This window comes from Salarias fasciatus, chromosome 13 (genome assembly GCF_902148845.1).
Source record: "Salarias fasciatus chromosome 13, fSalaFa1.1, whole genome shotgun sequence".
NCBI classification, from domain to species: domain Eukaryota; kingdom Metazoa; phylum Chordata; class Actinopteri; order Blenniiformes; family Blenniidae; genus Salarias; species Salarias fasciatus.
The window spans coordinates 24,583,532-24,604,729 of NC_043757.1; the positions used below are offsets into that span (position 1 = coordinate 24,583,532).

Consider the following 21,198-nt stretch of genomic DNA (forward strand, 5'->3'; position numbering starts at 1 on the left):
GTCACCGCTCCGCAGTAACTTGGTGGAAAATGCAGCTGATTTACTCGAGTATTGATCTTTTCACTTTTTTCCTTTTTGTCATTTTCAGGGATGAAGAACCTCATTCACAGAGGTTTAACAAAATAATGACACTCACAAGTATTATTGCGCTTACTTCTTTTTTTAAGTGAGAAAAAAAAAACATGGAGGGAAAAAGGCTTCACCCATCAGATCAGATTTATTTTTTGCTACTGAGCCCATCTGAAGCTCTCTGCCCCCCCTGGGGGAAAAACACCCTTCACTTTAAAGCAGTGCTCTAAATAACGGAGCACACACACACACACACACACACACACACACACACACACACACACACACACACACACACACACACACAGGCGTGTGTCTCTTGTGTTAAAGTGAGGGCTGGGAGAGCAAGTGGGACAGATGTAAGAAATACTGTGCGTGTGTGTCCACACACACACATACACACACATACACACACACACACACACACACACACACACAAGCAGACAGGCAGCCCCCCGAGGAGCGGCAGCAGAGAGAGCTGGGACGGCGAGGACGAGCCGCCGGAGCAGAAGGTGGAGGCCGGGGCTCTGAGGGCCGCGTCTGTCTGGAGAGGCTCACTCTGAGGAGCTCGGCGGCGGCGGCGGCGGCGTGCGGAGAACAGCCTTGTCCAGATGGCTGCTGTGTGATTTAGCAGAAACGGGAAGCAGCTGTGGCCAGCGCCGGGCCCCCCCACCCCCCTCACCACCCCCCCCCTACGCTTGACTGGGACCCAACTGTGTGGAGGGAGAACATTTGCATGAGAGGGATAATTTGGCCAAACAAATGCGGCCGTGCCAGAATCCCAGATCTCACTTCCCCTTTCAGCCCAGCTGACGGAGGGCTCCTTCAAGAAGCAGACCGAAGGCCAGAAACGCTCAGGCGCTCCTCGTGTTGTGAGGCGTTGACAGCACGACGACGCCCGAGGCTGCTGAAGACACAACGGCTCCCAAAGCGGAACTTTCAGAAAAACACTCGTTCTCCGTCGCCGTTGAGATGGTGGGAATGCTGCTGACAGTCCAACTCGGCCGTCGGTCCATGTGTCCATATCCACTTGAGGCCCAACATCAAGCTCCATCATTTTCAGGACGTTGTGGTGTAACCATGAAACGACTGAGTTTTCATCTGGAACTTGGCCGTGTCAGCAGGACCTCACGCTCCGCTCTGGCTGAGGTTTTCAGATAGAATCATTTTCAGTGAATTATTGCTTCCTTTACATTTAAATGAAAAGTCCAAACACATCAAAACATCCATATTTTGCAAACGAGCTCTTAATACTCTTCATTTGTTACGCGCAGAAACTGCCCTGCTGAGAGCACGATCCAGTGTGTTCCTCAATAATAAGGTAGAGGTAAAGGCAGCTAAATTCATGCAGTTATCAACAAAGGAAGTGCAAATTTCAGATCCTTCATCTTTCCTGTAATATTTCCCCTTTTACTGACTTTACTCTTCATGATAACCATTGCAAGCTAATTTTGGGAACAGTTGAGAACAGAGGTGTAATGTGGCAGAAAGTATTTCGTTTCGGTGGCAGAAACTGTTAAAAGCTGACGGAGATCGAGTCACCGAGGTGCAAAATACTGGGGTTGTGTTGAAAGTTATGTTCCAGGAGGTTTTTTTTCTCACCTTTTCACCTCAGTTTCACTAAAAACAGACACTCACAACTAATTCATTAATCAAGCAAGGAAAATCTCTGAATATTTGGAGCCCAAATCCACAGAAAACCCTTATAGACGCAAGAAGACCATGCAGAGAACGCTCACCTGTGATTCACTTACCTTAATGCACCGTCCCTGCCGGACCACAGCGGTCCAGATGTTGAGGCTCTGCCTCTGCTAACGGGGGAATTTGCCCTGAACCCCTCCTAGCCTTCTTGATTTTGCCATTTTCATGCATCATACTCATTTTCAAACACCAGCTGCCACTGATAAATAAGTGATTAGAGAACGTGGAGGCATCACATGCAGGCGTCCACTTCCTGCATGCGGACTCACTCAGTGCTCTTTTATACCTTGGACTTCAGTCATGCAGCTGTGTGATGAGTGTGTTTGCAGCCGCTGATGTGACACACACGGTCAGCGGGACGGCGCGGATCCCGGCGGCACCAGAGGAATTCTGTGCATCTGTCCCGGTCCAGCTGTGGGGAGTGGGCCGTGTTCGGCGGCGCCCCCGGGAGGCCCGTGCGACGACTCTCGCTGCTGGCTAATCCAACAAAGTTTCAATGCAGTGGCCAACCACACAGGCCTGAAATATTTATCAGGGACTTGACAAAAAGATGAAAAATAAATGACAGCCGTTTTTCATGGTCTTCCAGATTTTCGAAGATTTGTTCATTAAATTTTCACGAGAATTTCACTTCATGTGTGCACAATCTATAATGGTCTGCTTCAGTGTGTGTGTGTGTGTGTGTGTGTGTGTGTGTGGTGTAAATCTCCTCTGACCACGGCGGGCTCTTGGCAGTGGACGGCGCTTCGAGGGGGGACGGACGACGAAGTCCAGACCGCGGCCGCTGTTTCAGACGCTCAGAAACTCCATGGAAGAGGACCGTCGGCCGCGACGGCCCGTTGTTTCATAAGAGGGATGTGTTGCCGTAAGAGATTTTCCTGTTGAGTCCATTTGTGTCTTCATCACGAAGAGGAAGGGAGGCAGAATGAACTTTAAAGTCTTTATTTTTCGTGAGACCAGGATTCAGGAAAAAAAAGCACAAACTTCATGTAAATAGATTCCCAAAAGGTTATTCAGCAGGAAAAACGTCTCTGGAAACCCAACTTATGGAAACGGTGTAAGGGACATCCAGAGCATGAAGCCTCCGTCACAGGAACAAACACAAATCAAACCTGATATAGTTGTTTAAGTTAAAATGACTTTGTTACTGTTTTTGTTTAAAATCCTTTTCAACCTTTCTGCTCAAGTTTTCTGTCTCAAAACATGTTTTTGATGGGAGGCGGTCAGAAGCTCTGACGCAGTGGACAGCTTGTCGGTGTGTCTGGGACGACATTCAGCAGGTTATTGTCAAAGAGGCACTAATGCCTCTTTTTCTCTTTCCTTTTTGACAGAATATTCCAGAAAATCACAATCTCACCTTTGCAACAATCATGGAAACTTTAAAATGGCCAATAAAAGAAGTCTTTCCTAACTTACACCCAAACTGCCTGGCGGCTGGTTGCACAAGGTGCAAAATCTCTCTGGTCATTTCCAAACAAACATCTGAAAAAAAAAAAAAAAAAAAACTACACGTGACGCTGTTGTCGTTTCTTGATGATGCAACCGAGATGTTCTGTTACAGTTTATCCAGCGTGATAACAGTGAGCCTTCTGACTGAAGTGAATTCCATCTGCGAATCTGACTAAAATAAAAATGTAAAGATTTCTGGTTTGCTTTTCATAGTGAGGATAAATAAATCTATATTATATGTTGACAGACTTGCAATAGCACCAAAAAAAAAAAAAAGATCGCATTGAAGGGTTGCAAATTAAATCTATCTTTGAAGAAAATTGGACAAAAAAATCTATTTCTTTATAAGCATTTATAAAGAGAAACAAGCTCGCAGATTTCTGTCAGGACTAACTTATAGTTTGTTATTATTGTCTCTTTAAGGGAAAAAAAGCACAAATCTGAGAGTTCAAAATAATTTTATTCACAAAAATATAAGTATGAACATGAATAGAAAACAACTTGCCATGTAGTGTGAGGAAGAGGTGGGAATGTCTGCGGTAAAGAAAACAAAACATTAACGTCTCCCCTCAGAGTATTTCAGGACGGACGGGAACGACTAAAAAACAAATTTAAAGAGAGATCAGTGCTTCATCTGCAACACAATGCGGTGCTCAACAATCCCACCAAACCGCAGAGCAGCAGAAGAATCGGTATCAGAACAAAACAGGCCGACTCTTTTCAAAACGCCCCAGAATCATTTGGATGCGTAACGCAGCCTGCCGAGACTGATGAGCAAGTAAACTGTGCTGAGAGCAAAACCTCTGAGTGCGACCGGTGAAGGAGGCTAATTAGAACAAGTAGAAGGCTGCATTTCAAAAACGATGCGCAGCAGACTCTTAATAACTCCTGTTTACACTTTCGACTTCGGCAGGAAGTGGGAGGCGAGCGGCGGCAGGGGAAGACGTCAGCGTCCGCACCCGAACGTCTTGTTCCAGTCCTCGTACAGCTCCAGGTCTTTCGCCGACACGCTGGGCCGGACGGTCTTCAGGGCCTCCTGGAAGTCGCAGTAGAGGATCGGACGGACCTGATCCGCCGTGATGGTGGCGATGTCGCCGAGCTGGATGCTGCGAATCGGCCCCAGCGCCGCCTCCCGACACAGCTGGGTCATGTCGGCGCCGGAGAAGCCCTGGGTCGCCGCGACGACGCCCTCCAGCTCCTGCTCCCTCAGCTGGTTCTTCTCCCGGGTCATGAGGTTGGTGACGATCTGGCGGCGGGCGGCCGCCTCGGGCAGAGGGATGTAGAGCCGCTTGGCCAGGCGCCTGCGGGCGGCCTCGTCGATCTCCTGCGGCCGGTTGGTGGCGCCCACCACCAGGATGCGATCCTCGGCCGCAGTGGCGGCGCCGTCCAGCTGCACCAAGAACTCCGTCTTGATCCTGCGGGACGAGTCGTGCTCGCCGTCGGTCCGCTGGGACAGCAGGGAATCGATCTCGTCGATGAAGATGACGGCGGGCTGGTGGCAGCGCGCGATGGCAAACAGGGCGCGCACCATCTTTTCTCCTTCGCCCACCCACTTCGACGTGAGCGACGAGGCGCTGATGCTGAAGAAGGTGGCGCCCGACTGGCAGGCAATGCATTTCCCAATGAGAGTCTTTCCGGTCCCCGGGGGGCCGAACAGCAGGATGCCTTTGGGCGGCCCGCGGAGGCCAGTGAAGATGTCAGGCCGCAGCATGGGCCAAACCACGATCTCCTTGATCGTGGTCTTGGCGAACTCCAGGCCGGCGATGTCGTCCCAGGCCACAGGAGGGCCGTGGTCCATGATCTCACTCATGATCAACTCCACGATCTTCGGCTCGAAGTTCTTCAGACGCTCGTCCAGGATCTGGGGCTCCTCGCTCTGGTTCCGGCTCGCGCTGCTCTCCTCCCCCTCCTGTCGCGCGACGGGCGGCACAAACTTTGAGAACGCGCCTCGAGGTCTGTTGGCACCGAGAGATTTCTTGACAATTGCTCCCATCCCAGGCGTCTGCGCTCTCTGGGGCTGATGGGAATTTTTCTTCTGCTGGTCAATAACAAACTGCTCTCGAGCGGATTTGAAGTTGCCTCCAGCTCGCGGGTCAGCGCTTCCTTGACCTCCGTGCGATCCCCTGCTGGTCTCCCCTCCGTCCGGGCTGTAGAAGTTCTTCCGTTTAGATGGATTTGAGGCTGGAAATAAGGCGGGCTGATGGTTTTGCAATCCCCGAGCAGTGCCAGCAGTGGCCTGCGGAAGAGCTGGAGGGTGGCCGAACAAAGACTGAGGTCGAGCCGGAGGCCCGGAGGACGGGTTTATACTGTTGGAGAACACATTACAGCCTCTCGTGCCCTCGGCAGACACAGACGCAGGATTTCTGGCAGCGCTGTTAACCTCTGATTTAGACGGTGGCACTGCCGCAGCTTTAAATAACGCAGCTTCTGACCTGCCTCCTGTGGAGGGGGCAGAGACGGAGCTGCCTCTGCCCTCTTGTCCCACCGGAACGTTAACATCTGCCGGAGCCACATGGAAGCCTTCTCCCCCCGTTCTCGCCTGAATCATCTTCCGTACGCTGGGCAGCTCCAGCACGCTCTCCGCGGTGAGGCCCGACTCCCATTTGTCGCTGTGGTTCTTCTGACTGCGGACCAGATGGAGCACGCTCTCTGCATAGTTGTTGAGCCCCGTGCGAGGGTCATCCGAGTCCAGCACCGAGCCGTAGCGCTCCGAGTAGGTCCTGAGCAGGCTGGCCGCGCCGGCCTGAGAGAGCTGGGAGCTTGCCCATGCATACTGAATGGAGAGGATGTGGGCTCGGTAGGCATCGGCCGTCTGTTCAGGTGTACAGCTGCCAGATGAAATGTCAAAGGACCTCCTCTGCCATTCGTCCAGGTGTGCGCTGCTCATGCCTGGCCTGTTCCAGCCGGGTGAAAGGAGAAGGGACAAAAGTTATTAAAATTAAATGATCACATGCACACAGAAAGTTACATCTCACTCAAACACATACAGAGACATTAAGACGCTGATTTATTATTCCATTATGTTTTAAATTAAATACCAAATAAAGCAGTGCAGGCTATTACTCATCTAAATGGAATAAAATACACTGTTTCCAAGCGTTATTTACCGCTTGTTTAGGATTCTGATGAAGGGACTGTTGTACTTTTCCTTTAAATGAATGCAGCCTTATAAAGGACACAACATTACACAACATGCAGGAACACGGTGGATATTCCAGTGACACCGTGCTGCGGAGTTCTGACAGAAGGCTGTGACACGACAAACATCCTGTAATCTGCTCATTTATTGAAACGTTACGTTACTTTATCTAGAGTTGATCTTACTGAGTATCTCCCCGTCTGTTCCCGCCGCTGCGTTCTTCTTCTGCTTCTTCTTCCTACTTCCTGTCTCGTTCCAACTCGCTCACGCGGGACCTGCGTCAGAGCTGTCAGCGCGAGTTTCACAGTCACAGACACAAAGTTTAATCTTCTTAAACTGCCGACCTAAAATAAAAGTACGATAAAAAAGATTAACTGAGGAAAAATATATAAATAAAAAAATATATATAAATTAACCCACCAAACAACTTCTAAATAATATTGGAACTCGGTTTAGTCATAGCATGTAGGGGATGTTTCTTTTATTCACCGGCTCCGCCCAGACACACGCTCCATCACAGTCCATTTGCAGACTATCAGGCCCCACATGAAACGTATTAAATTCTGTTGCTTCGTTTAAAGTACAGAGAAACACGGAGTTATTCTCGTGGACTCAAATACTTTTTTCACGGTAAGATCTGTGAACTCCTAACGAGGTCTGCATTGCCATCTTGTGGTCAAAATGCGCCATGCGTCGGAATTATTAATTGGGTCGCGTCTGCCTGTTGCATTCTGGGAAATGTAGTATCAAAGCTATGTGACTTCCACTAGCGACGTATTTTAGCGTACATTATTTTCAAAGTAAGCACAATCAAAAATAAGTATGCTTAGATATGGACTATATTGTTTTTAAACCCGTCTAAAAATTCTTTACAAGAAATTAATAAAGATCTACTTTCTGGCCTGAACTACATTACCCACAACCGTGGCGCTTTGTGTTGATGCCGTGGAGAGCGGATGACAGCGGCCGCGGATCCTGTGGGAATAAAGCACACGCTGTCGGTAAAAGACGCCGTTTTGTGACTGTGGACTGCTGATTATCTGGTTATTTGCAGCTCACAGCTGTTTATATCACCGCCTACCTTTGCTTTGAGCGCTCTCTGCAGCTGCTGGCGGCGGTCGCGGACTGTTAGCTGCAACGTTAGCTCGACCGGAGGCGGGATGTGAATGAATCCAGACGGGACCAGCCCCCGGAGCGCCGGCAGGAACTGCCAGTCACACCCTTGTCTGGAGGGGAAAAGAAGATGCTCTGAACGCTGAAAGCATCATGAGACCGCTCCCATTGCCGTGTCTGCGTGGTTTTAATCAGCTCGCGGATTGTTGAGGCTCCCGGATTGCACTTTTTGGGGCTCCAGTCGGGCTGAACTGGGAAGTGTGGGCTGGATATGACTGACTCATCGCCATGGCCCGGGCGGAGCAGATAACCCTGAGCAGTGTGTGTGCCGCAGTGACAGCCAGGCACGGCTGAGTGCTCCGCTACGCCCTCGATTCCTTCTCACTTGTCGGCTGGATTTCGCGGTCAGCGCGGCACCATGTACACCTTCGTTTCCCGCGATGACAACAGCACCGTTTATGCAGAAGTTTCCAAAATCCTCCTGTCGACGGGACAATGGAGGAGGCTGAAGAGAGACAATCCCAGGTTCAACCTGATGCTGGGCGAGCGGAACAGGCTGCCCTTTGGACGCCTGGGTGAGAGCAGTATTTTCTGTGATGGTGTCCACCCACTCAGGATCGGACAGCTGCAGGGCTGCATCCTGTGGAAACTTTAAATCATGTTCTTCTCATGTGACTTTACAGGTCATGAACCCGGCCTGGTGCAGCTGGTGAACTACTACAGAGGAGCAGACAAGCTGTGTAGGAAAGCATCCTTGGTCAAGTATGTATACTTTTTTTTTTTTTAACCACTAATGCAGTGAGTGAATTATTCATAGTGCATTAATTGAACATTTCCTTTCTGAACCATTAGGCTTATAAAGACCCGCCCAGAGCTGTCCGACTCCTGTAACTGGTTTCCAGAGTCCTACATAATCTACCCGACCAATCTCAACACTCCTGTTGCTCCAGCCTCCAATGGCATCAGTCATCTGAAGAGCAATCCTAAAACGGATGAGCGGGAAGTGTTTCTGGCCTCCTATCATGCGAAAAAGGAAAGCGGTGAGGGGACGGTGTGGATCGCCAAGTCGTCCGCTGGAGCTAAAGGTGATTCTCATCCATTTTTCACCGGTTTGAACCTGAGGAAACATTAGCCTCTGTTTGCAGGTATTTATTTATTTCTGAAAAGCCATCGTGTTGATATGAGATAAAATGCCCTGGAGATAAGGTGACACTACTTTGCTTCAAACTTTGATGAATAATGTAGTGAAAAGTGATAAATGTGTTTATGTTTGCTGTGTTTTTTGTTCTCGTGGTATTTTTATCTGCTCAGATCATCAGATTTCGCAATTTCTCAGCAGATCTTTTGCTCTGCTTAAAGCTGCGTCCTCCCCGATCACCCCGCCTGAGTGTGAGACATATCTCTTCTTGATATGGCAGGTGCTGGTATTTTGATATCCCACGATGCAAATCAGCTGCTGGAGTACATCGACAATCAGGGACAGGTGCACGTTATCCAGAAGTACCTGGAGAAGCCGCTGCTCCTGGAGCCCGGACACCGCAAGTTTGACATCAGGCAAGTGTGTGTTGCTCAGACAGACCTTCAGATTGTGTCTGAATCACTCATCCTTGTTGTCTCGCGCTGCTGCTGCTGCCAGGAGCTGGGTGCTGGTGGACCATCAGTATAACATCTACTTGTACCGGGAGGGGGTGCTGCGCACGTCCTCGGAGCCGTACAACAGCGCCGACCTGCAGGACATGACCAGCCACCTGACCAACCACTGCATCCAGAAGGAGCACTCGCAGAACTACGGCCGCTACGAGGAGGGCAACGAGATGTTCTTCGACGAGTTCAGGCTTTACCTGCTCAACACCCACAGCGTGACGCTGGAGTCGTCCATATTACCTCAGATCAAGCAGATCATCAAGTAGGTTCTTCTCCGTGATGGTTCTAACTCGAGAAGCGAAGAGACGACTGACGCTGGAAGAAGTGACCAGGTGATGTGCGGTGTTTCACAGGAGCTGTCTGACGTGCATCGAGCCTGCGATCAGCACCAAGCACCTGTCCTACCAGAGCTTCCAGCTCTTCGGCTTCGATTTCATGGTGGACGAGAGCTTCAAAGTGTGGCTCATTGAAATCAACGGCGCGCCGGCCTGTGCACAGTCAGTACCGCTCACCTGCTGCTTCTTCATCTTCCTCCTGTCTGAGTGAAAACATGTTCTCGTTTTCTCAAATTTAAGACCGACGCCACTTCACTGCGCATCCAGCCCTGACTAACGGCCCCGTTCCCCTCCTGCTCTCCCCAGGAAGCTGTACGGAGAGCTCTGTCAGGGTATCGTGGACGTGGCCATTTCCAGCCTCTTCACACTCGCCGGCGACTCTTCCTCTGCGTCGTCTTCGCCGTACTCCTCCTCCCCGTCCTCCTCGTTCGCCACCGGCGCCTGCTCCTCTCCCAAACTGCGAGCGCCTCTCCACGTGGGTCCCTTCACCCGGCTGTAAGCACACGCCTCGCCTCCCCGCCGCCTGGCGAGCCCAGGCCCGTCACAAACCAACGCTTTGTGCGTGTGTGTGTGTGTGTGTGTGGACATGTTCATGCTCCTCTCATTATGCATGTTGACGAACGTCCCGGGAGAAGCCCCGCCCCCCTTCCATCCAGCCCCGCCTCCTGCGTGAGGAACACAGACTGCAGTGCCTTACATTTCCACCCAGGCTCCCTTAAAAGAACCAGACAGATGAAAGCCTGCCGGCTCGCCGCTCCTCCTGCTGCTCAGTCGAGTCAACACATTTTCGGTCTCATCCTGACCTCTTTTCTCATCAGGCACTTTTTTATTTTTGATAGCTGGAGTGAGAATTACAAAGAGTAATCCAGAGGTTATAGAGGTCAAAGGTCGCCGATCTTCTGAGTGTGGAAGCAAAGTGAGCAGGTTCTAAACAAGCGTCCCAGAATACCTAGGTGTTTGTCGTGTTGTTTGAAGAGAGCATGTTCGTGTGACAGCATGTAGCAGACGCCGGTCCCGGTAACGTGTCGTGTTGATTATGTTTCTGAACAGAAGTAGAGTAGAAGCGTGCGGTGGGGAGACGTTCGGAGGCCCCATTGAAATAAAACCGACCCGCAGCGACAGGGTGTCAGACTCCACCGAGCTGACCGGCTCTGATCGCAGAGCATGACTTGAACTTCTCTGCTGTCTCTTTCCGTGCTTCAGGTTTCAATACGATCGACACGTATTCATCTAAAGCTTCGTCTCATTTACCGTTTCTAGTAATAATGAGTGTCAGAATGAAGGACTTTATTCTCTGCATGGTTTTATTTGTCATCAGTTTTTTGTTTCATGGGGTTTTTAGATATTTGTCTTTTTAATTGATTTTAGTGTTTGTGTGGGTAGATCAGACTGTAGTACTGTAGCTGTCGGACGAACCGTCAAATGAGCTTGTTGTTAATATTTTTCTCCTTGCTCTTCAGCGGCACTCCCAGGCAGGCGGCTTGGGTTTCTCTTGGCTCATGAACTTCAGAATTAGTTATTTTTTGTGTTTATTTTCTGATAGTAAGAATTCTGTGATCTTTCCATTTTTTTTTAAACATCTTCTCAAACTAGTTTAGGATCGTTTAACCATTTAATCCTTTTTCCGCCTCATACTTTGATTCTCTTGGGGAAATTCTCTGCATTTGAACTCATCCTATTTCACTGAAACTGCACGTTGAGTTTAGCCGCCACAGGATGAACACAGGCGAGCCTCTAGAACCTCCACACCACCACCACGACAGTATCTGGACAAATATGAGTCTGGATCAGGATTCAGGCCGGACAGACATTTGAGGAAGAGGAGGATATTGTAGAATTTAAAGTCGGTGTGCAGCAAATTCATCTTAACACTCGACGCCCCCCGATGGCTCTTGGAACTCAGACAGGACGGAGTTTCAGTTTTAATCAAACAGAAAATCACAGTAGTTAAAAACTCCAGATAATTGTACTCAGTTCATTTATTTCTCTGATCATTAAAACCTTTCTTGGTGGTTCACGGCACTATATTCAGCTAAGCTGTATCCTATTTAATCTTTTCTTTTACCGGCTTCCTCCTCTCATTTAAACGGGTTTCCTGTCACTCCGCCGTGTTGGGACGCCGCAGAGGGATGAAGAGTCGGGCGCGCCGGCTCCTCGTCCGCTGACACTGTGATGGATGTGGTTAAATCTCCCTTTTCGGCTGCGGCTCTGAAATGTTTGAATGTTTGAGAAAAAATATACCGGGAGAGAAATCAGTATTAAATTGACTCATTGTGAAAATGTGGTGACCAAAAAACATCAGTATTAAAAGTGAAGTAGTTAAAATGTAAATGAAGGAGACGGTGCCTTAGAGAGAATCTATATTGATGTAAACAAAAGAACAGCAGACCTCCAGCGTCTCGATGCACCTTCAGGTCTTTAAGGAGACTGTTGGATTTCAGCGATGTCATTTCCTCTTATTTGAAGTTGTTTCGAATATTTGATTCATCCTATTGTGTTTTTTTTCATGTCTTTTGTATTTCCTCATCTTTACCAAAGATTAAAGTTCCTGCTGTCCTCTCAGTGTCAGTATCTGAACGTCATGACGGCGTCTGGTCGACTCCGTCTGGAAGCAGATATTAGATCCAGGAGGACTTGTGCTGTGGTTTTTCTTAGGTGATGTCTGTCCCAAATCTTGCATGTGTGTTTGTCTTTATCTGAAATATTAGAATAAAACATTTACTGTCATGGAATCTGTGCTGTGCTGACTTCTCTGCTGAATTTTCCTCTCCGTGGACGCAGTGTAGTCTGTAAAGTGTTTCAGTTCTTTTAGTGGTTTAGTCTTCAATTAACCTCAAACAGATATGACTGGACTGTTTCAAGTAACCAAGGTACCTAGAAGAAACAAAAACGCACAGGTAGAACATGAAAACTGAATGATGGAAGACCAGTGGAGCAGATGAACTGAAGAAAAGATCAAACAGTCTGAAGTTGACTGGAGTCGATACAGGAAAGTAATTAATGATGCCACACATATTTGAGTGTTGTTTATCCTCATTTGTTGAGAACAGCATCAAATCAGGCATGTTGAAGCATCTGAAACATGCAGAGGACCAGGGTGTTGTTCCTACACTGCCCCCAACTGGAGAAAGAGTGTAACGACAGTGATGATGAGCAAAACAAGACATCTAACCAGTTTCACCACTGAGATGTTGGGTGGTGTTTTCCTTATTTAAAGTGTGTGGGCATAAAGAAAATGAACATAAAAAAGTCATCTGATAAATGGGAAGTGCTCTTACATTAAAAAGTCAAATCTTACATGCTGGTAAGTTTTGGTGTGTTAGACTGTGCTTCACTTCTATACCGTGATGTGGATGAAAAGTGACAGTGTGGTATTTATGTGCACTGATGCAGCATCGTAACTCAGAAATCATCAAATCAAAGTAACAGTGCTATATTTTATTTTCACAAACCTCCAGGTCAGCTCACAACAGTCAGGACAAATGAACTGATATTTTTAGGAGAACATAATTGAATTTCCCGATCGAGCGCTCGATTTGAGGGTGTCGAACATTGAGCAAACAAATGTTCACTTTCTAACTTGAAAACAAATCAGCGTTCCTCCTGGATGCTCCTGATGGTGAAGCTGCAGCCTTTGTTGATGCTCTTGTGCATCAGTTTATGAGATGTTCCTCCTTGAAGGTCACACTGACTACCGTGGATATTTATTATATAGATATGCTTGTTGTCTGACTGTATTCTTTAGCTTTATGGAGAAACCTGACAAAATGTGCCATCTTTCATCAGGAGCAATAAAAACTTTGAGGCGACCCTTCCAGTGGTGTTAGGGTCAGCACCGACACGTTTTCATTTTCAACTGCATGAAAGTACAACATAATTTTGTGTATTGAATCAAGAGTTTTGACTTTTTCAAAAACTTCAATTTAATCAAACTAAAATGGGTAAAATCAATTTGACTAAATTGTAATAAAATGCTCTGGTGGAAATCATGACCTTTATTTTGTTAAGGTAAGTTCAAACCAGTTTAATTTTTACTCACACTTCAAACAAAAAGTTGACGGCTCAAAAAACCTGAAAGTTGCACTAAGAAAATATCTGATGGGGACATACGTACATACTTTTATTGCTTTGGTTTTATACAAAAACCCTAACAAACACGATCAGTCCCAGAAGGAACACGAGAAGTAACATTCAAGACAGATTCATGAACACAAACCTGATTCCTGCTGACAATATTTGCTAAAAACAGAAACCTTTTATGTCGATGACTTAGTATTATAAATGGTTTCATCCACTTATTAAATCTATCATGTTTCAATATTTGTACATGTCAAGAAAAGTTATTGTAAAGCTTTTGATTTCAGATTAAAAAATGCAGATTATGAGGTCTGTATATGCTGATTACATTTCTTAACATCAGTGATGAAACCGATATTGTCAATCCCACAACGAAGAATAGAAGGGAACAGTTTACTGATAGTCATAGTAGATTCTCTTGAAGTCATGGTAAAGGAACCAATATTCACATTTACAAAAGCCACAGTCTCACTTTTAAATATCACTAGATACTGCACAAATGACAAAGTATCAATGAAAACTCATGTAATCTTCTGTAATGTTCTGGTATCTATATATATGCTGATGACATTGATTAATATTATTGATTTTATCCAAAACCCCAAAAATGTGCTCAATCCCACAAATAATATTAAAAAGGTTACCTTTCCAGTGGACATACTGGCCGTTGTAGGTTTTTTTTCTTGCAGACATGCTAAAGTATTGCTCTGTTTGAAAAACCTGAAATCTCACTGGAGTCGAACCTTCACCCAGCTGTTGTCTTTATCTGCTGTTGCCCCTGGAGCAGGGCAGTTTCCCTGCTCTGTGCAGAAACAGCAGGGGTAAAACCAAGCCGCTGATCAGAGCCAACCAGTTGACTGACGCCAGGACGATGCACCCAGTGTTGTAACTGAGCAGTCTGGAATTCTCCACAGCCAGAACAGCCACCAGGGCAACAAAGTACAGCAGCTGAACAGCCACGATGGTTGAGATGGTGTTGAAGGCCCTCAGCTTCGACTGATCTGGATGCTGACTGTCCCCGCCCACTTCCCCCGGGCCTGGACGAATCAGAACGCAGAGAACAGATAGGCCGCAGAACGTGACGACCGCCAGTGTGAAGACTGAGGTGCAGAAAAATGGTATGTAGGGTAAAACAGGGTAATGAACATGTGTAATGCCGATCCATGCAAAGCACAGCAGCCAGACACACCCGACGCTGATGTTCCTGATCCGGACTCCACCAGCCTGCCTCAGCCCCAGATAGGTGACGGGGTGAATGACGGCCACGTAGCGCTCCACACCGGTCAGGACGTGGAGCGCCAGCTCTGCTGGAAACCCCACTGAGGAAATGTAAAGCCAAACTTTAATCCACGCTGTCTGCCCCGTGTGCTGAACACAGAACAGCAGAAGTGCTGCGAAGGAGACTATCAGATGTATGACTGCCTGGTGGAAGGCGAAAACGTCTGAGTGGCTCATCGCTGTGAAGGAGCGACGTCGTCTGCATTTCTGGAAGCACAGGACGAGGACGAGGACACAGACAGGAGTGTAGGTGCAGAGTTTTACACCAAGGAGGGCATTGGAGAGGGCAATGGTGAGTTCAGAGTTGAAGCAATATGGTAACAAGTTGGGGATGGGTGCAGAGGAGTTTTCAGACATGTTGGCTGGTTCAGTGATCAGGCTTTAGATGAGAAAAAAAAAGACAAAATCAACTCAATTTCCAGAACTTTCAAGACTCTTTCTCAATTAAAAAACTGACATTTATATAATAGAATTTTTTGAGGGGTCTATATTGACCTGAAATTAAAATGTTTCTATGCTGATGATGTTGCTTTTTTATATGAGATTTATGGCCACCACAGGTGCTGCATTTTTCCAAACATGAACACAGTCAAAACATACCCAAACATGGATGAAACAATGACCCTCCTACCTTGCCATCTCTTGGTTGCTCCTCGTTCGACTTAAACCCAAACTCATCTGAAGGCTCAGGTGTGAAGGAGAGCTGGAGATGTGAACTGAGATTTTGCTCCACTGTGATGTTGGAGCTGAAGGAACAGGTTGGTTTCAAGATTAACTTTAGGAGCTCTGAGGGAGACTGAACATCATCCTAAAGTTAAAGCAGGGCACTGTTTCTTCAAAAGCTCACCTGAGTCTGTCATCCAATTGAAATGTTTGACAGCATTCAAATGATGTGTGAACAGAGTGCAGCAGTTCATTCAAATGAAATCATGCTTCCAGCAGTCACTCTTCACTTCATGCTTCTGAGGCCTTTTATCAGGCAAATGACTGTATTTTATATCTCCATCATTTCCTGACAAACCTACACTGATAAGCTCATAACATTTATTTATTTATTCCTTTATTCCTGAGTGTGTCAGAGTGTTAAAGTGTTTATTACTTTATTTTGAAAAGTGAGAAAGCCCGAACACATCAGGGTGATGTCCCTGTTTTGTCGGGATCCAGTCCTTCCCCCCGTTGGTGTGTTGTCTGTCTCTCATCCTTCTGCTGTCCTTGTCTATCCCTGGTTTCTTTCCTGTGTAATCAGCTGTAGTCTGTCTGCCTTGGTTCAATATTCCTATGAGCCAATCCCCTCCCAGCTCCTCTCCTCCTGAATGTATTTAGCCTCCTGTTTCCTGTCACTGAGTGTTGGATCGTTGCTCCCAGTCTCCTTGAGTGTTTCCACTTATGACTCAAGACTACAATAATCTCAAAAACCATCATCCTCTTGAGTCTACATCTGGATGCACCTCCTGCCTTGACATTTTTTTAAAATGATCAATTTTTCTGTTCCCTTTACAAAAAAAAAGAAAAAAGAACAAAATCATACAAATATTTGGAAATAAAGAGTTGGAGAGTGAGGCAGACTCCCACAATGTGTCTCCAGGTTAAAAGACTTCAACAACCATTGGTTTCATGACGTGTCTTTTTGTTACAGGCGCTGCTCTCGACAGGCTGGGGTTTAACTGTTGCTGTGTGAAAGACTGTTGAGGCCGCTGTGAAATATTAAAGCAAAATTACCAGATTGAGTTGTTTATGCAAAGATTGCTAAGATGGAAGTACTTACTAAACATGGCATCTGGGCGTAGTGATTTCAAAAGAAAAAGTAGTTCCCAGTATTTGCTTCAGTGTTGTAACGCTACAATATTATTTGTTGGTGTTCCACAGTGTAGTGAATGTGTGGATTATAACGTGTCCACCAAAGTGTTTTGGCGTTGTTGGATTGTGTATTTGATGAGTTTGACGAGGGGGAACAAAAATACCATCCACTTCCATTGTGTCTGTCCCGAAAACCTTCCCCGACTCACCTTTGGATAAACAATAGCTTGCCCTCACAAAAAAAGTAAGTATGCTGTTCGAAATGACTAAGGAATTGCGCTAAATGGACCAATTTGCCAAAATGTTGAAGTATCCCTTTAACGGGAGTGAAACCACACACTAATCAAATTGAACAGACCATATTGAATAATTGCTCTAGCCAACAGTGACACCTACTGGACGTTAATCACAAACCCACAAACTCTCCAATTAGGGTATCAAATAAGAAGTTTTTACAAAAACCAATCCTGATTTAGACAAATGGAAGCAGTAAGACATTCCTCAGGTGAACTGAACACACGTGCACTTAAAGCGATACTTCAACATTTTGGCAAATTGGCCCATTTAGTGGAATTCTTTAGTCATTTCGAACAGCATACTTTTTTTTTTGTGAAGGCGAGCTGTTGTTTATTCAGAGCTGAGTCGGGGAAGGTTTTCGGGACGGACACAATGGAAGTGAACGGTATTTTTGTTCAGTCTTGCTACACCACATTTTGTGAAAATGAAACTGAAACTGAAACGGTGGCGTTTGAGTTTGGTCTGCTTATCCTGAAATAAGCAGATTTAACTCCTCCCCCTGACTTTGCCCCCACCATGTGTGTGTGTGAGAGAGTGGGCGGGGACAGATGCGTTCAAGTGCATACTGGAAAGCAGGCCCTGAAACAGCCTGTTCTGAGGAGGGATCCTCAGAGCGACTTTTTTGTCAGCTGAAACTCCGAACAAAGGATGAATTTGGGGTAAACAAACTTAAATACTATGTTTTTGGGCTTCTGAGACCTATATGACGTGACTGAAAAATAGCATAATATGTAGAGGTGTCCCCAAGTAAGAGTTTACATAGTCGAATCTGATTCGGCCGATCCTGGTGATCGTCAACTGATAGTCAAATGTATCATCTTTTTTTTAATTATTTTTTAGAATCATTTGAATATAGGCTACAGCAGAATGTTGCAGTAATAATAATAATTAAAAAAAACAAACAGCGCAGGCAGGTAAAACAACACTTTTACTTTTTCATACACACAACTGAAACACAGACTGGAACAAAGTGTCGGTAACTTTAAACATCAAACAAATTAAGAACCGTATTGGCCTGAATATAAGACAATATTTTTTTCCAGAAATGGTATTCTAAAAAATGGGGTCGTGCTATAATCGAGGACGAGATGGAACCAAAGTACCTGTGACCTGTACTGCTTCTGCTTGCATGCAGTGGCTCAGCCGCCCCGTTAGGGGGAGGTAGTGAGTTAGACAGAGTGTAAGCCTCGCCTAGCCTGTTGCAAAATATATGCTGTTGCAGTTTTACGGATCTCTGAAGTGAATACGGTGATTAGGATGTAAACTGAAGTACATTCACCAAGAGACACAGTCGGTGGCGCTGTGCACCTAAGTCGTTGGTCGCCACCCGCTACAAAGAAGAAGAAGAAGGTCTCTGAACTGCAAACATCTTCTTCTTCTGCAACAAACTGCAACAGCATGTATTTTGGGACACCGGGCTGTGGTGGAGGAGTGGCTTGAGCGGACCATGAGGAACTTTTAACTTTTAAAGTTAAGCCACATCACCATCGAGATGCTGCTCTGTGATGGAGCTCTGTGCAAAATCGGATTGTGCCACTCACCATGGTGGATCATTCACAAACACTAAATAGATAGAATATTGAATAAAAGAACAAGCTAAGCAATTTTTTCCACAGTATATTTGATAGGCTAACATGCATATCAAATAGGCTTTATATCATGTTTATTTGGAAAAAAAACCAAGCAATTCTATGTAAAATCAGTCATTCAGCACCCCCATACAGCTGTAATGGAATGGTCCTCGTTTAATAACCACATTTTGCACAGACTGTGTGATTGGCCTTCGAATCAGGACCCTTCGAATGGATCATCGAATCGTCGAATATCTGAACACACCCCTAATAATATGGGACCTTTAATTTTGATTTTTACAAATATAAAATCAAACCTTCACCCAGCTATTGTCTTGATCTGCTGTTGCCCCTGGAGCAGGGCAGTTTCCCTGCTCTGTGCAGAAACAGCAGGGGTAAAACCAAGCCGCTGATCAGAGCCAACCAGTTGACTGACGTCAGGACGATGCACCCAGTGTTGTAACTGAGCAGTTTGGAATTCTCCACAGCCAGAACAGCCACCAGGGCAACAAAGTACAGCAGCTGAACAGCCACGATGGTTGAGATGGTGTTGAAGGCCCTCAGCTTTGACTGATCTGCATGGTGGTTGTCCCCACCCACTTCCCCCGGGCCTGGACGAATCAGAACGCAGAGAACAGATAGGCCGCAGAACGTGACTACGACCAGGGAGAAGACAAACAGGCAAAAAAATGGTATGTAGGGTATAACAGGGTAAGTGGCGTGCATGGCGCCGAGCCACGCAAAACACAGTAACCAGACACACCCGACGCTGATGTTCCTGATCCGGACTCCACCAGCCTGCCTCAGCCCCAAATAGGTGACGGGGTGAATGACGGCCACGTAGCGCTCCACACCGGTCAGGATGTGGAGCGCCAGCTCTGCTGGATAAACAATTGAAGAAATATACAAACCCAGTTTAATCCATGCTGTGTGCCCTGCGTGCTGAACACAGACGACCAGAAGTGTTGCAAAGGAGACTATCAGATGTATGACTGCCTGGTGGAAGGCGAAAACGTCTGAGTGGCTCATCGCTGTGAAGGAGCGACGTCGTCTCCATTTCTGGAAGCACAGGACGAGGACGATGACGGAGACAGGGGTGTAGACACAGACTCTTGCACCAAAGAGGGCATTGGAGAGGGCAGTGCTGAGTTCAGTTTTGAAGCAATATGGTAACAAGTTGGGGATGGGTGCAGAGGAGTCTTCAGACATGTTGGCTGGTTCAGTGATCAGGCTTTAGATGAGAAAAAAGAAGACGAAATCAACTCAATTTCCAGAACTTTAAAAACTCTTTCTCAATTAAAAAACTGACATTTATATAATAGAATTTTTTGAGGGGTCTATATTGACCTGAAATTAAAATGTTTTTATGCTGATGATGTTGGTTTTTATAAGAGGTTCATGGCCACCACAGTTCCTGCATTTTTCCAAACATGAACACAGTCAAAACATACCCAAACATGGATAAAACAATGACCCCCCTACCTTGCCATCTCTTGGTTGCCCCTCATTCGACTTATACCCAAACACATCTGAAGGCTCAGGTGTGAAGGAGAGCTGGAGATGTGAACTGAAATTTTGCTCCACTGTGATGTTGGAGCTGAAGGAACAGGTTGGTTTCAGGATGAACTCCAAATCCCAGGTGAGCTCTGAGGGAGACTGAACATCATCCTGAAGTTAAAGCAGGGCGCTTTTTCTTCAAAAGCTGACCTAAGTCATTCAATTGAAATGTTTGACAGCATTCAAATGATGTGTAAACAGAGTGCTGCAGTTTATTCAAATGAAATCATGTTTCCAGCAACCAGTCTTCACTTCATGCTTCTGAGGCCTTTTATCAGGCAAATGACTGTATTTTATATCTCCATCATTTCCTCCAAACCTACACTGATGACTTAATGACACACAAACACACACACACACACACACACACACACACACACACACACACACACACACACACACACACACACACACACACACACACACACACCTTTCTCCCCCCTGCCCATCCCTCCCCCTCCCCCTGTATCCTGGATCACTGCAGAATGCCCATGTCTCCAAATAGTGTTTTCATTTGTTGCTTCAGCGCCATGGACAGCACCACGTTCACTTTCTATTCATGGCTGTATGTATGAGTGTGTGTTCTTGTGTCTGGCATTTATTACACTGTACTTTGCATGTGTATTCAGTTGATAGTTTGTTTATTTCACACAATGTACCTACGAGTTACTGTATTAAGTCGATACTTCAGCACCACGGACAGCACCACGTTCACTCTCTATATAGCCCTCATTTATCCGTCTTGCATGGGAAAGATTCATCTTTTGATAGGAGCCACAAGTGATTTATGAACCATTCGTGTTACTATGCAATTTGTAGTTAAAAAAAAACCAAAAACTGGTTATGCAGTCTTACAGTTGACAGCTGGCTGGATACTTCAAGGTTACTTCCCAATGATCACCATGCTGGTTGTTAATCCTCTGAGGGCATGTTGGAGGAAAATAGTGATGAAATGAAAACAGAAAAGAAAAGCTGACCTTTGACTGCAGTCACTGATAATGAGGTCAGGTTTTCAAGCTTTAACAAACAAGATGATAAACCTGCTCCTTCAAGTGTTTCAGATAATTATAGGTTTTCAGTGTGAAATGTCTTTCTCCACTTGTTTGAATTTCTTTAATTTATCTGCAGTTTTCCAAACTTTTAAGTTCATTTAAACACGATTTTTCTCCAT

At 46.2% G+C, this 21,198-nt stretch overlaps 2 protein-coding genes across 3 annotated transcripts; one reads left to right on the forward strand and one right to left on the reverse strand.

The window, feature by feature from the left end:
* Nucleotides 1-3,660: 3,660 nt before the first annotated feature.
* fignl1 (fidgetin-like 1) lies at nucleotides 3,661-6,867 on the reverse strand. Of its 2 annotated transcripts, XM_030106106.1 has the most exons (3): nucleotides 6,779-6,867; nucleotides 6,544-6,702; nucleotides 3,661-6,113 (listed from the first exon to the last, which is right to left on the reverse strand). In XM_030106106.1, exon 3 carries the CDS (start codon nucleotides 6,104-6,106, stop codon nucleotides 4,166-4,168), a length of 1,941 nt encoding a protein of 646 aa, XP_029961966.1. In that variant the 5' UTR covers nucleotides 6,107-6,113; nucleotides 6,544-6,702; nucleotides 6,779-6,867; the 3' UTR covers nucleotides 3,661-4,165. The 2 variants fall into 2 exon arrangements, with proteins under 2 accessions (XP_029961966.1, XP_029961967.1); XM_030106107.1 differs by lacking the exon at nucleotides 6,779-6,867 and having other exon boundaries at nucleotides 6,523-6,561.
* Nucleotides 6,868-7,305: 438 nt separating this feature from the next.
* On the forward strand, nucleotides 7,306-12,176 carry ttl (tubulin tyrosine ligase). The gene is made up of 7 exons (XM_030106114.1): nucleotides 7,306-8,046; nucleotides 8,155-8,233; nucleotides 8,324-8,556; nucleotides 8,890-9,025; nucleotides 9,108-9,377; nucleotides 9,469-9,612; nucleotides 9,757-12,176. The coding sequence occupies exons 1-7, from the start codon at nucleotides 7,890-7,892 to the stop codon at nucleotides 9,947-9,949; spliced, it is 1,212 nt and encodes a 403-aa protein (XP_029961974.1). The 5' UTR covers nucleotides 7,306-7,889; the 3' UTR covers nucleotides 9,950-12,176.
* The last annotated feature ends 9,022 nt before the right edge of the window (nucleotides 12,177-21,198 follow it).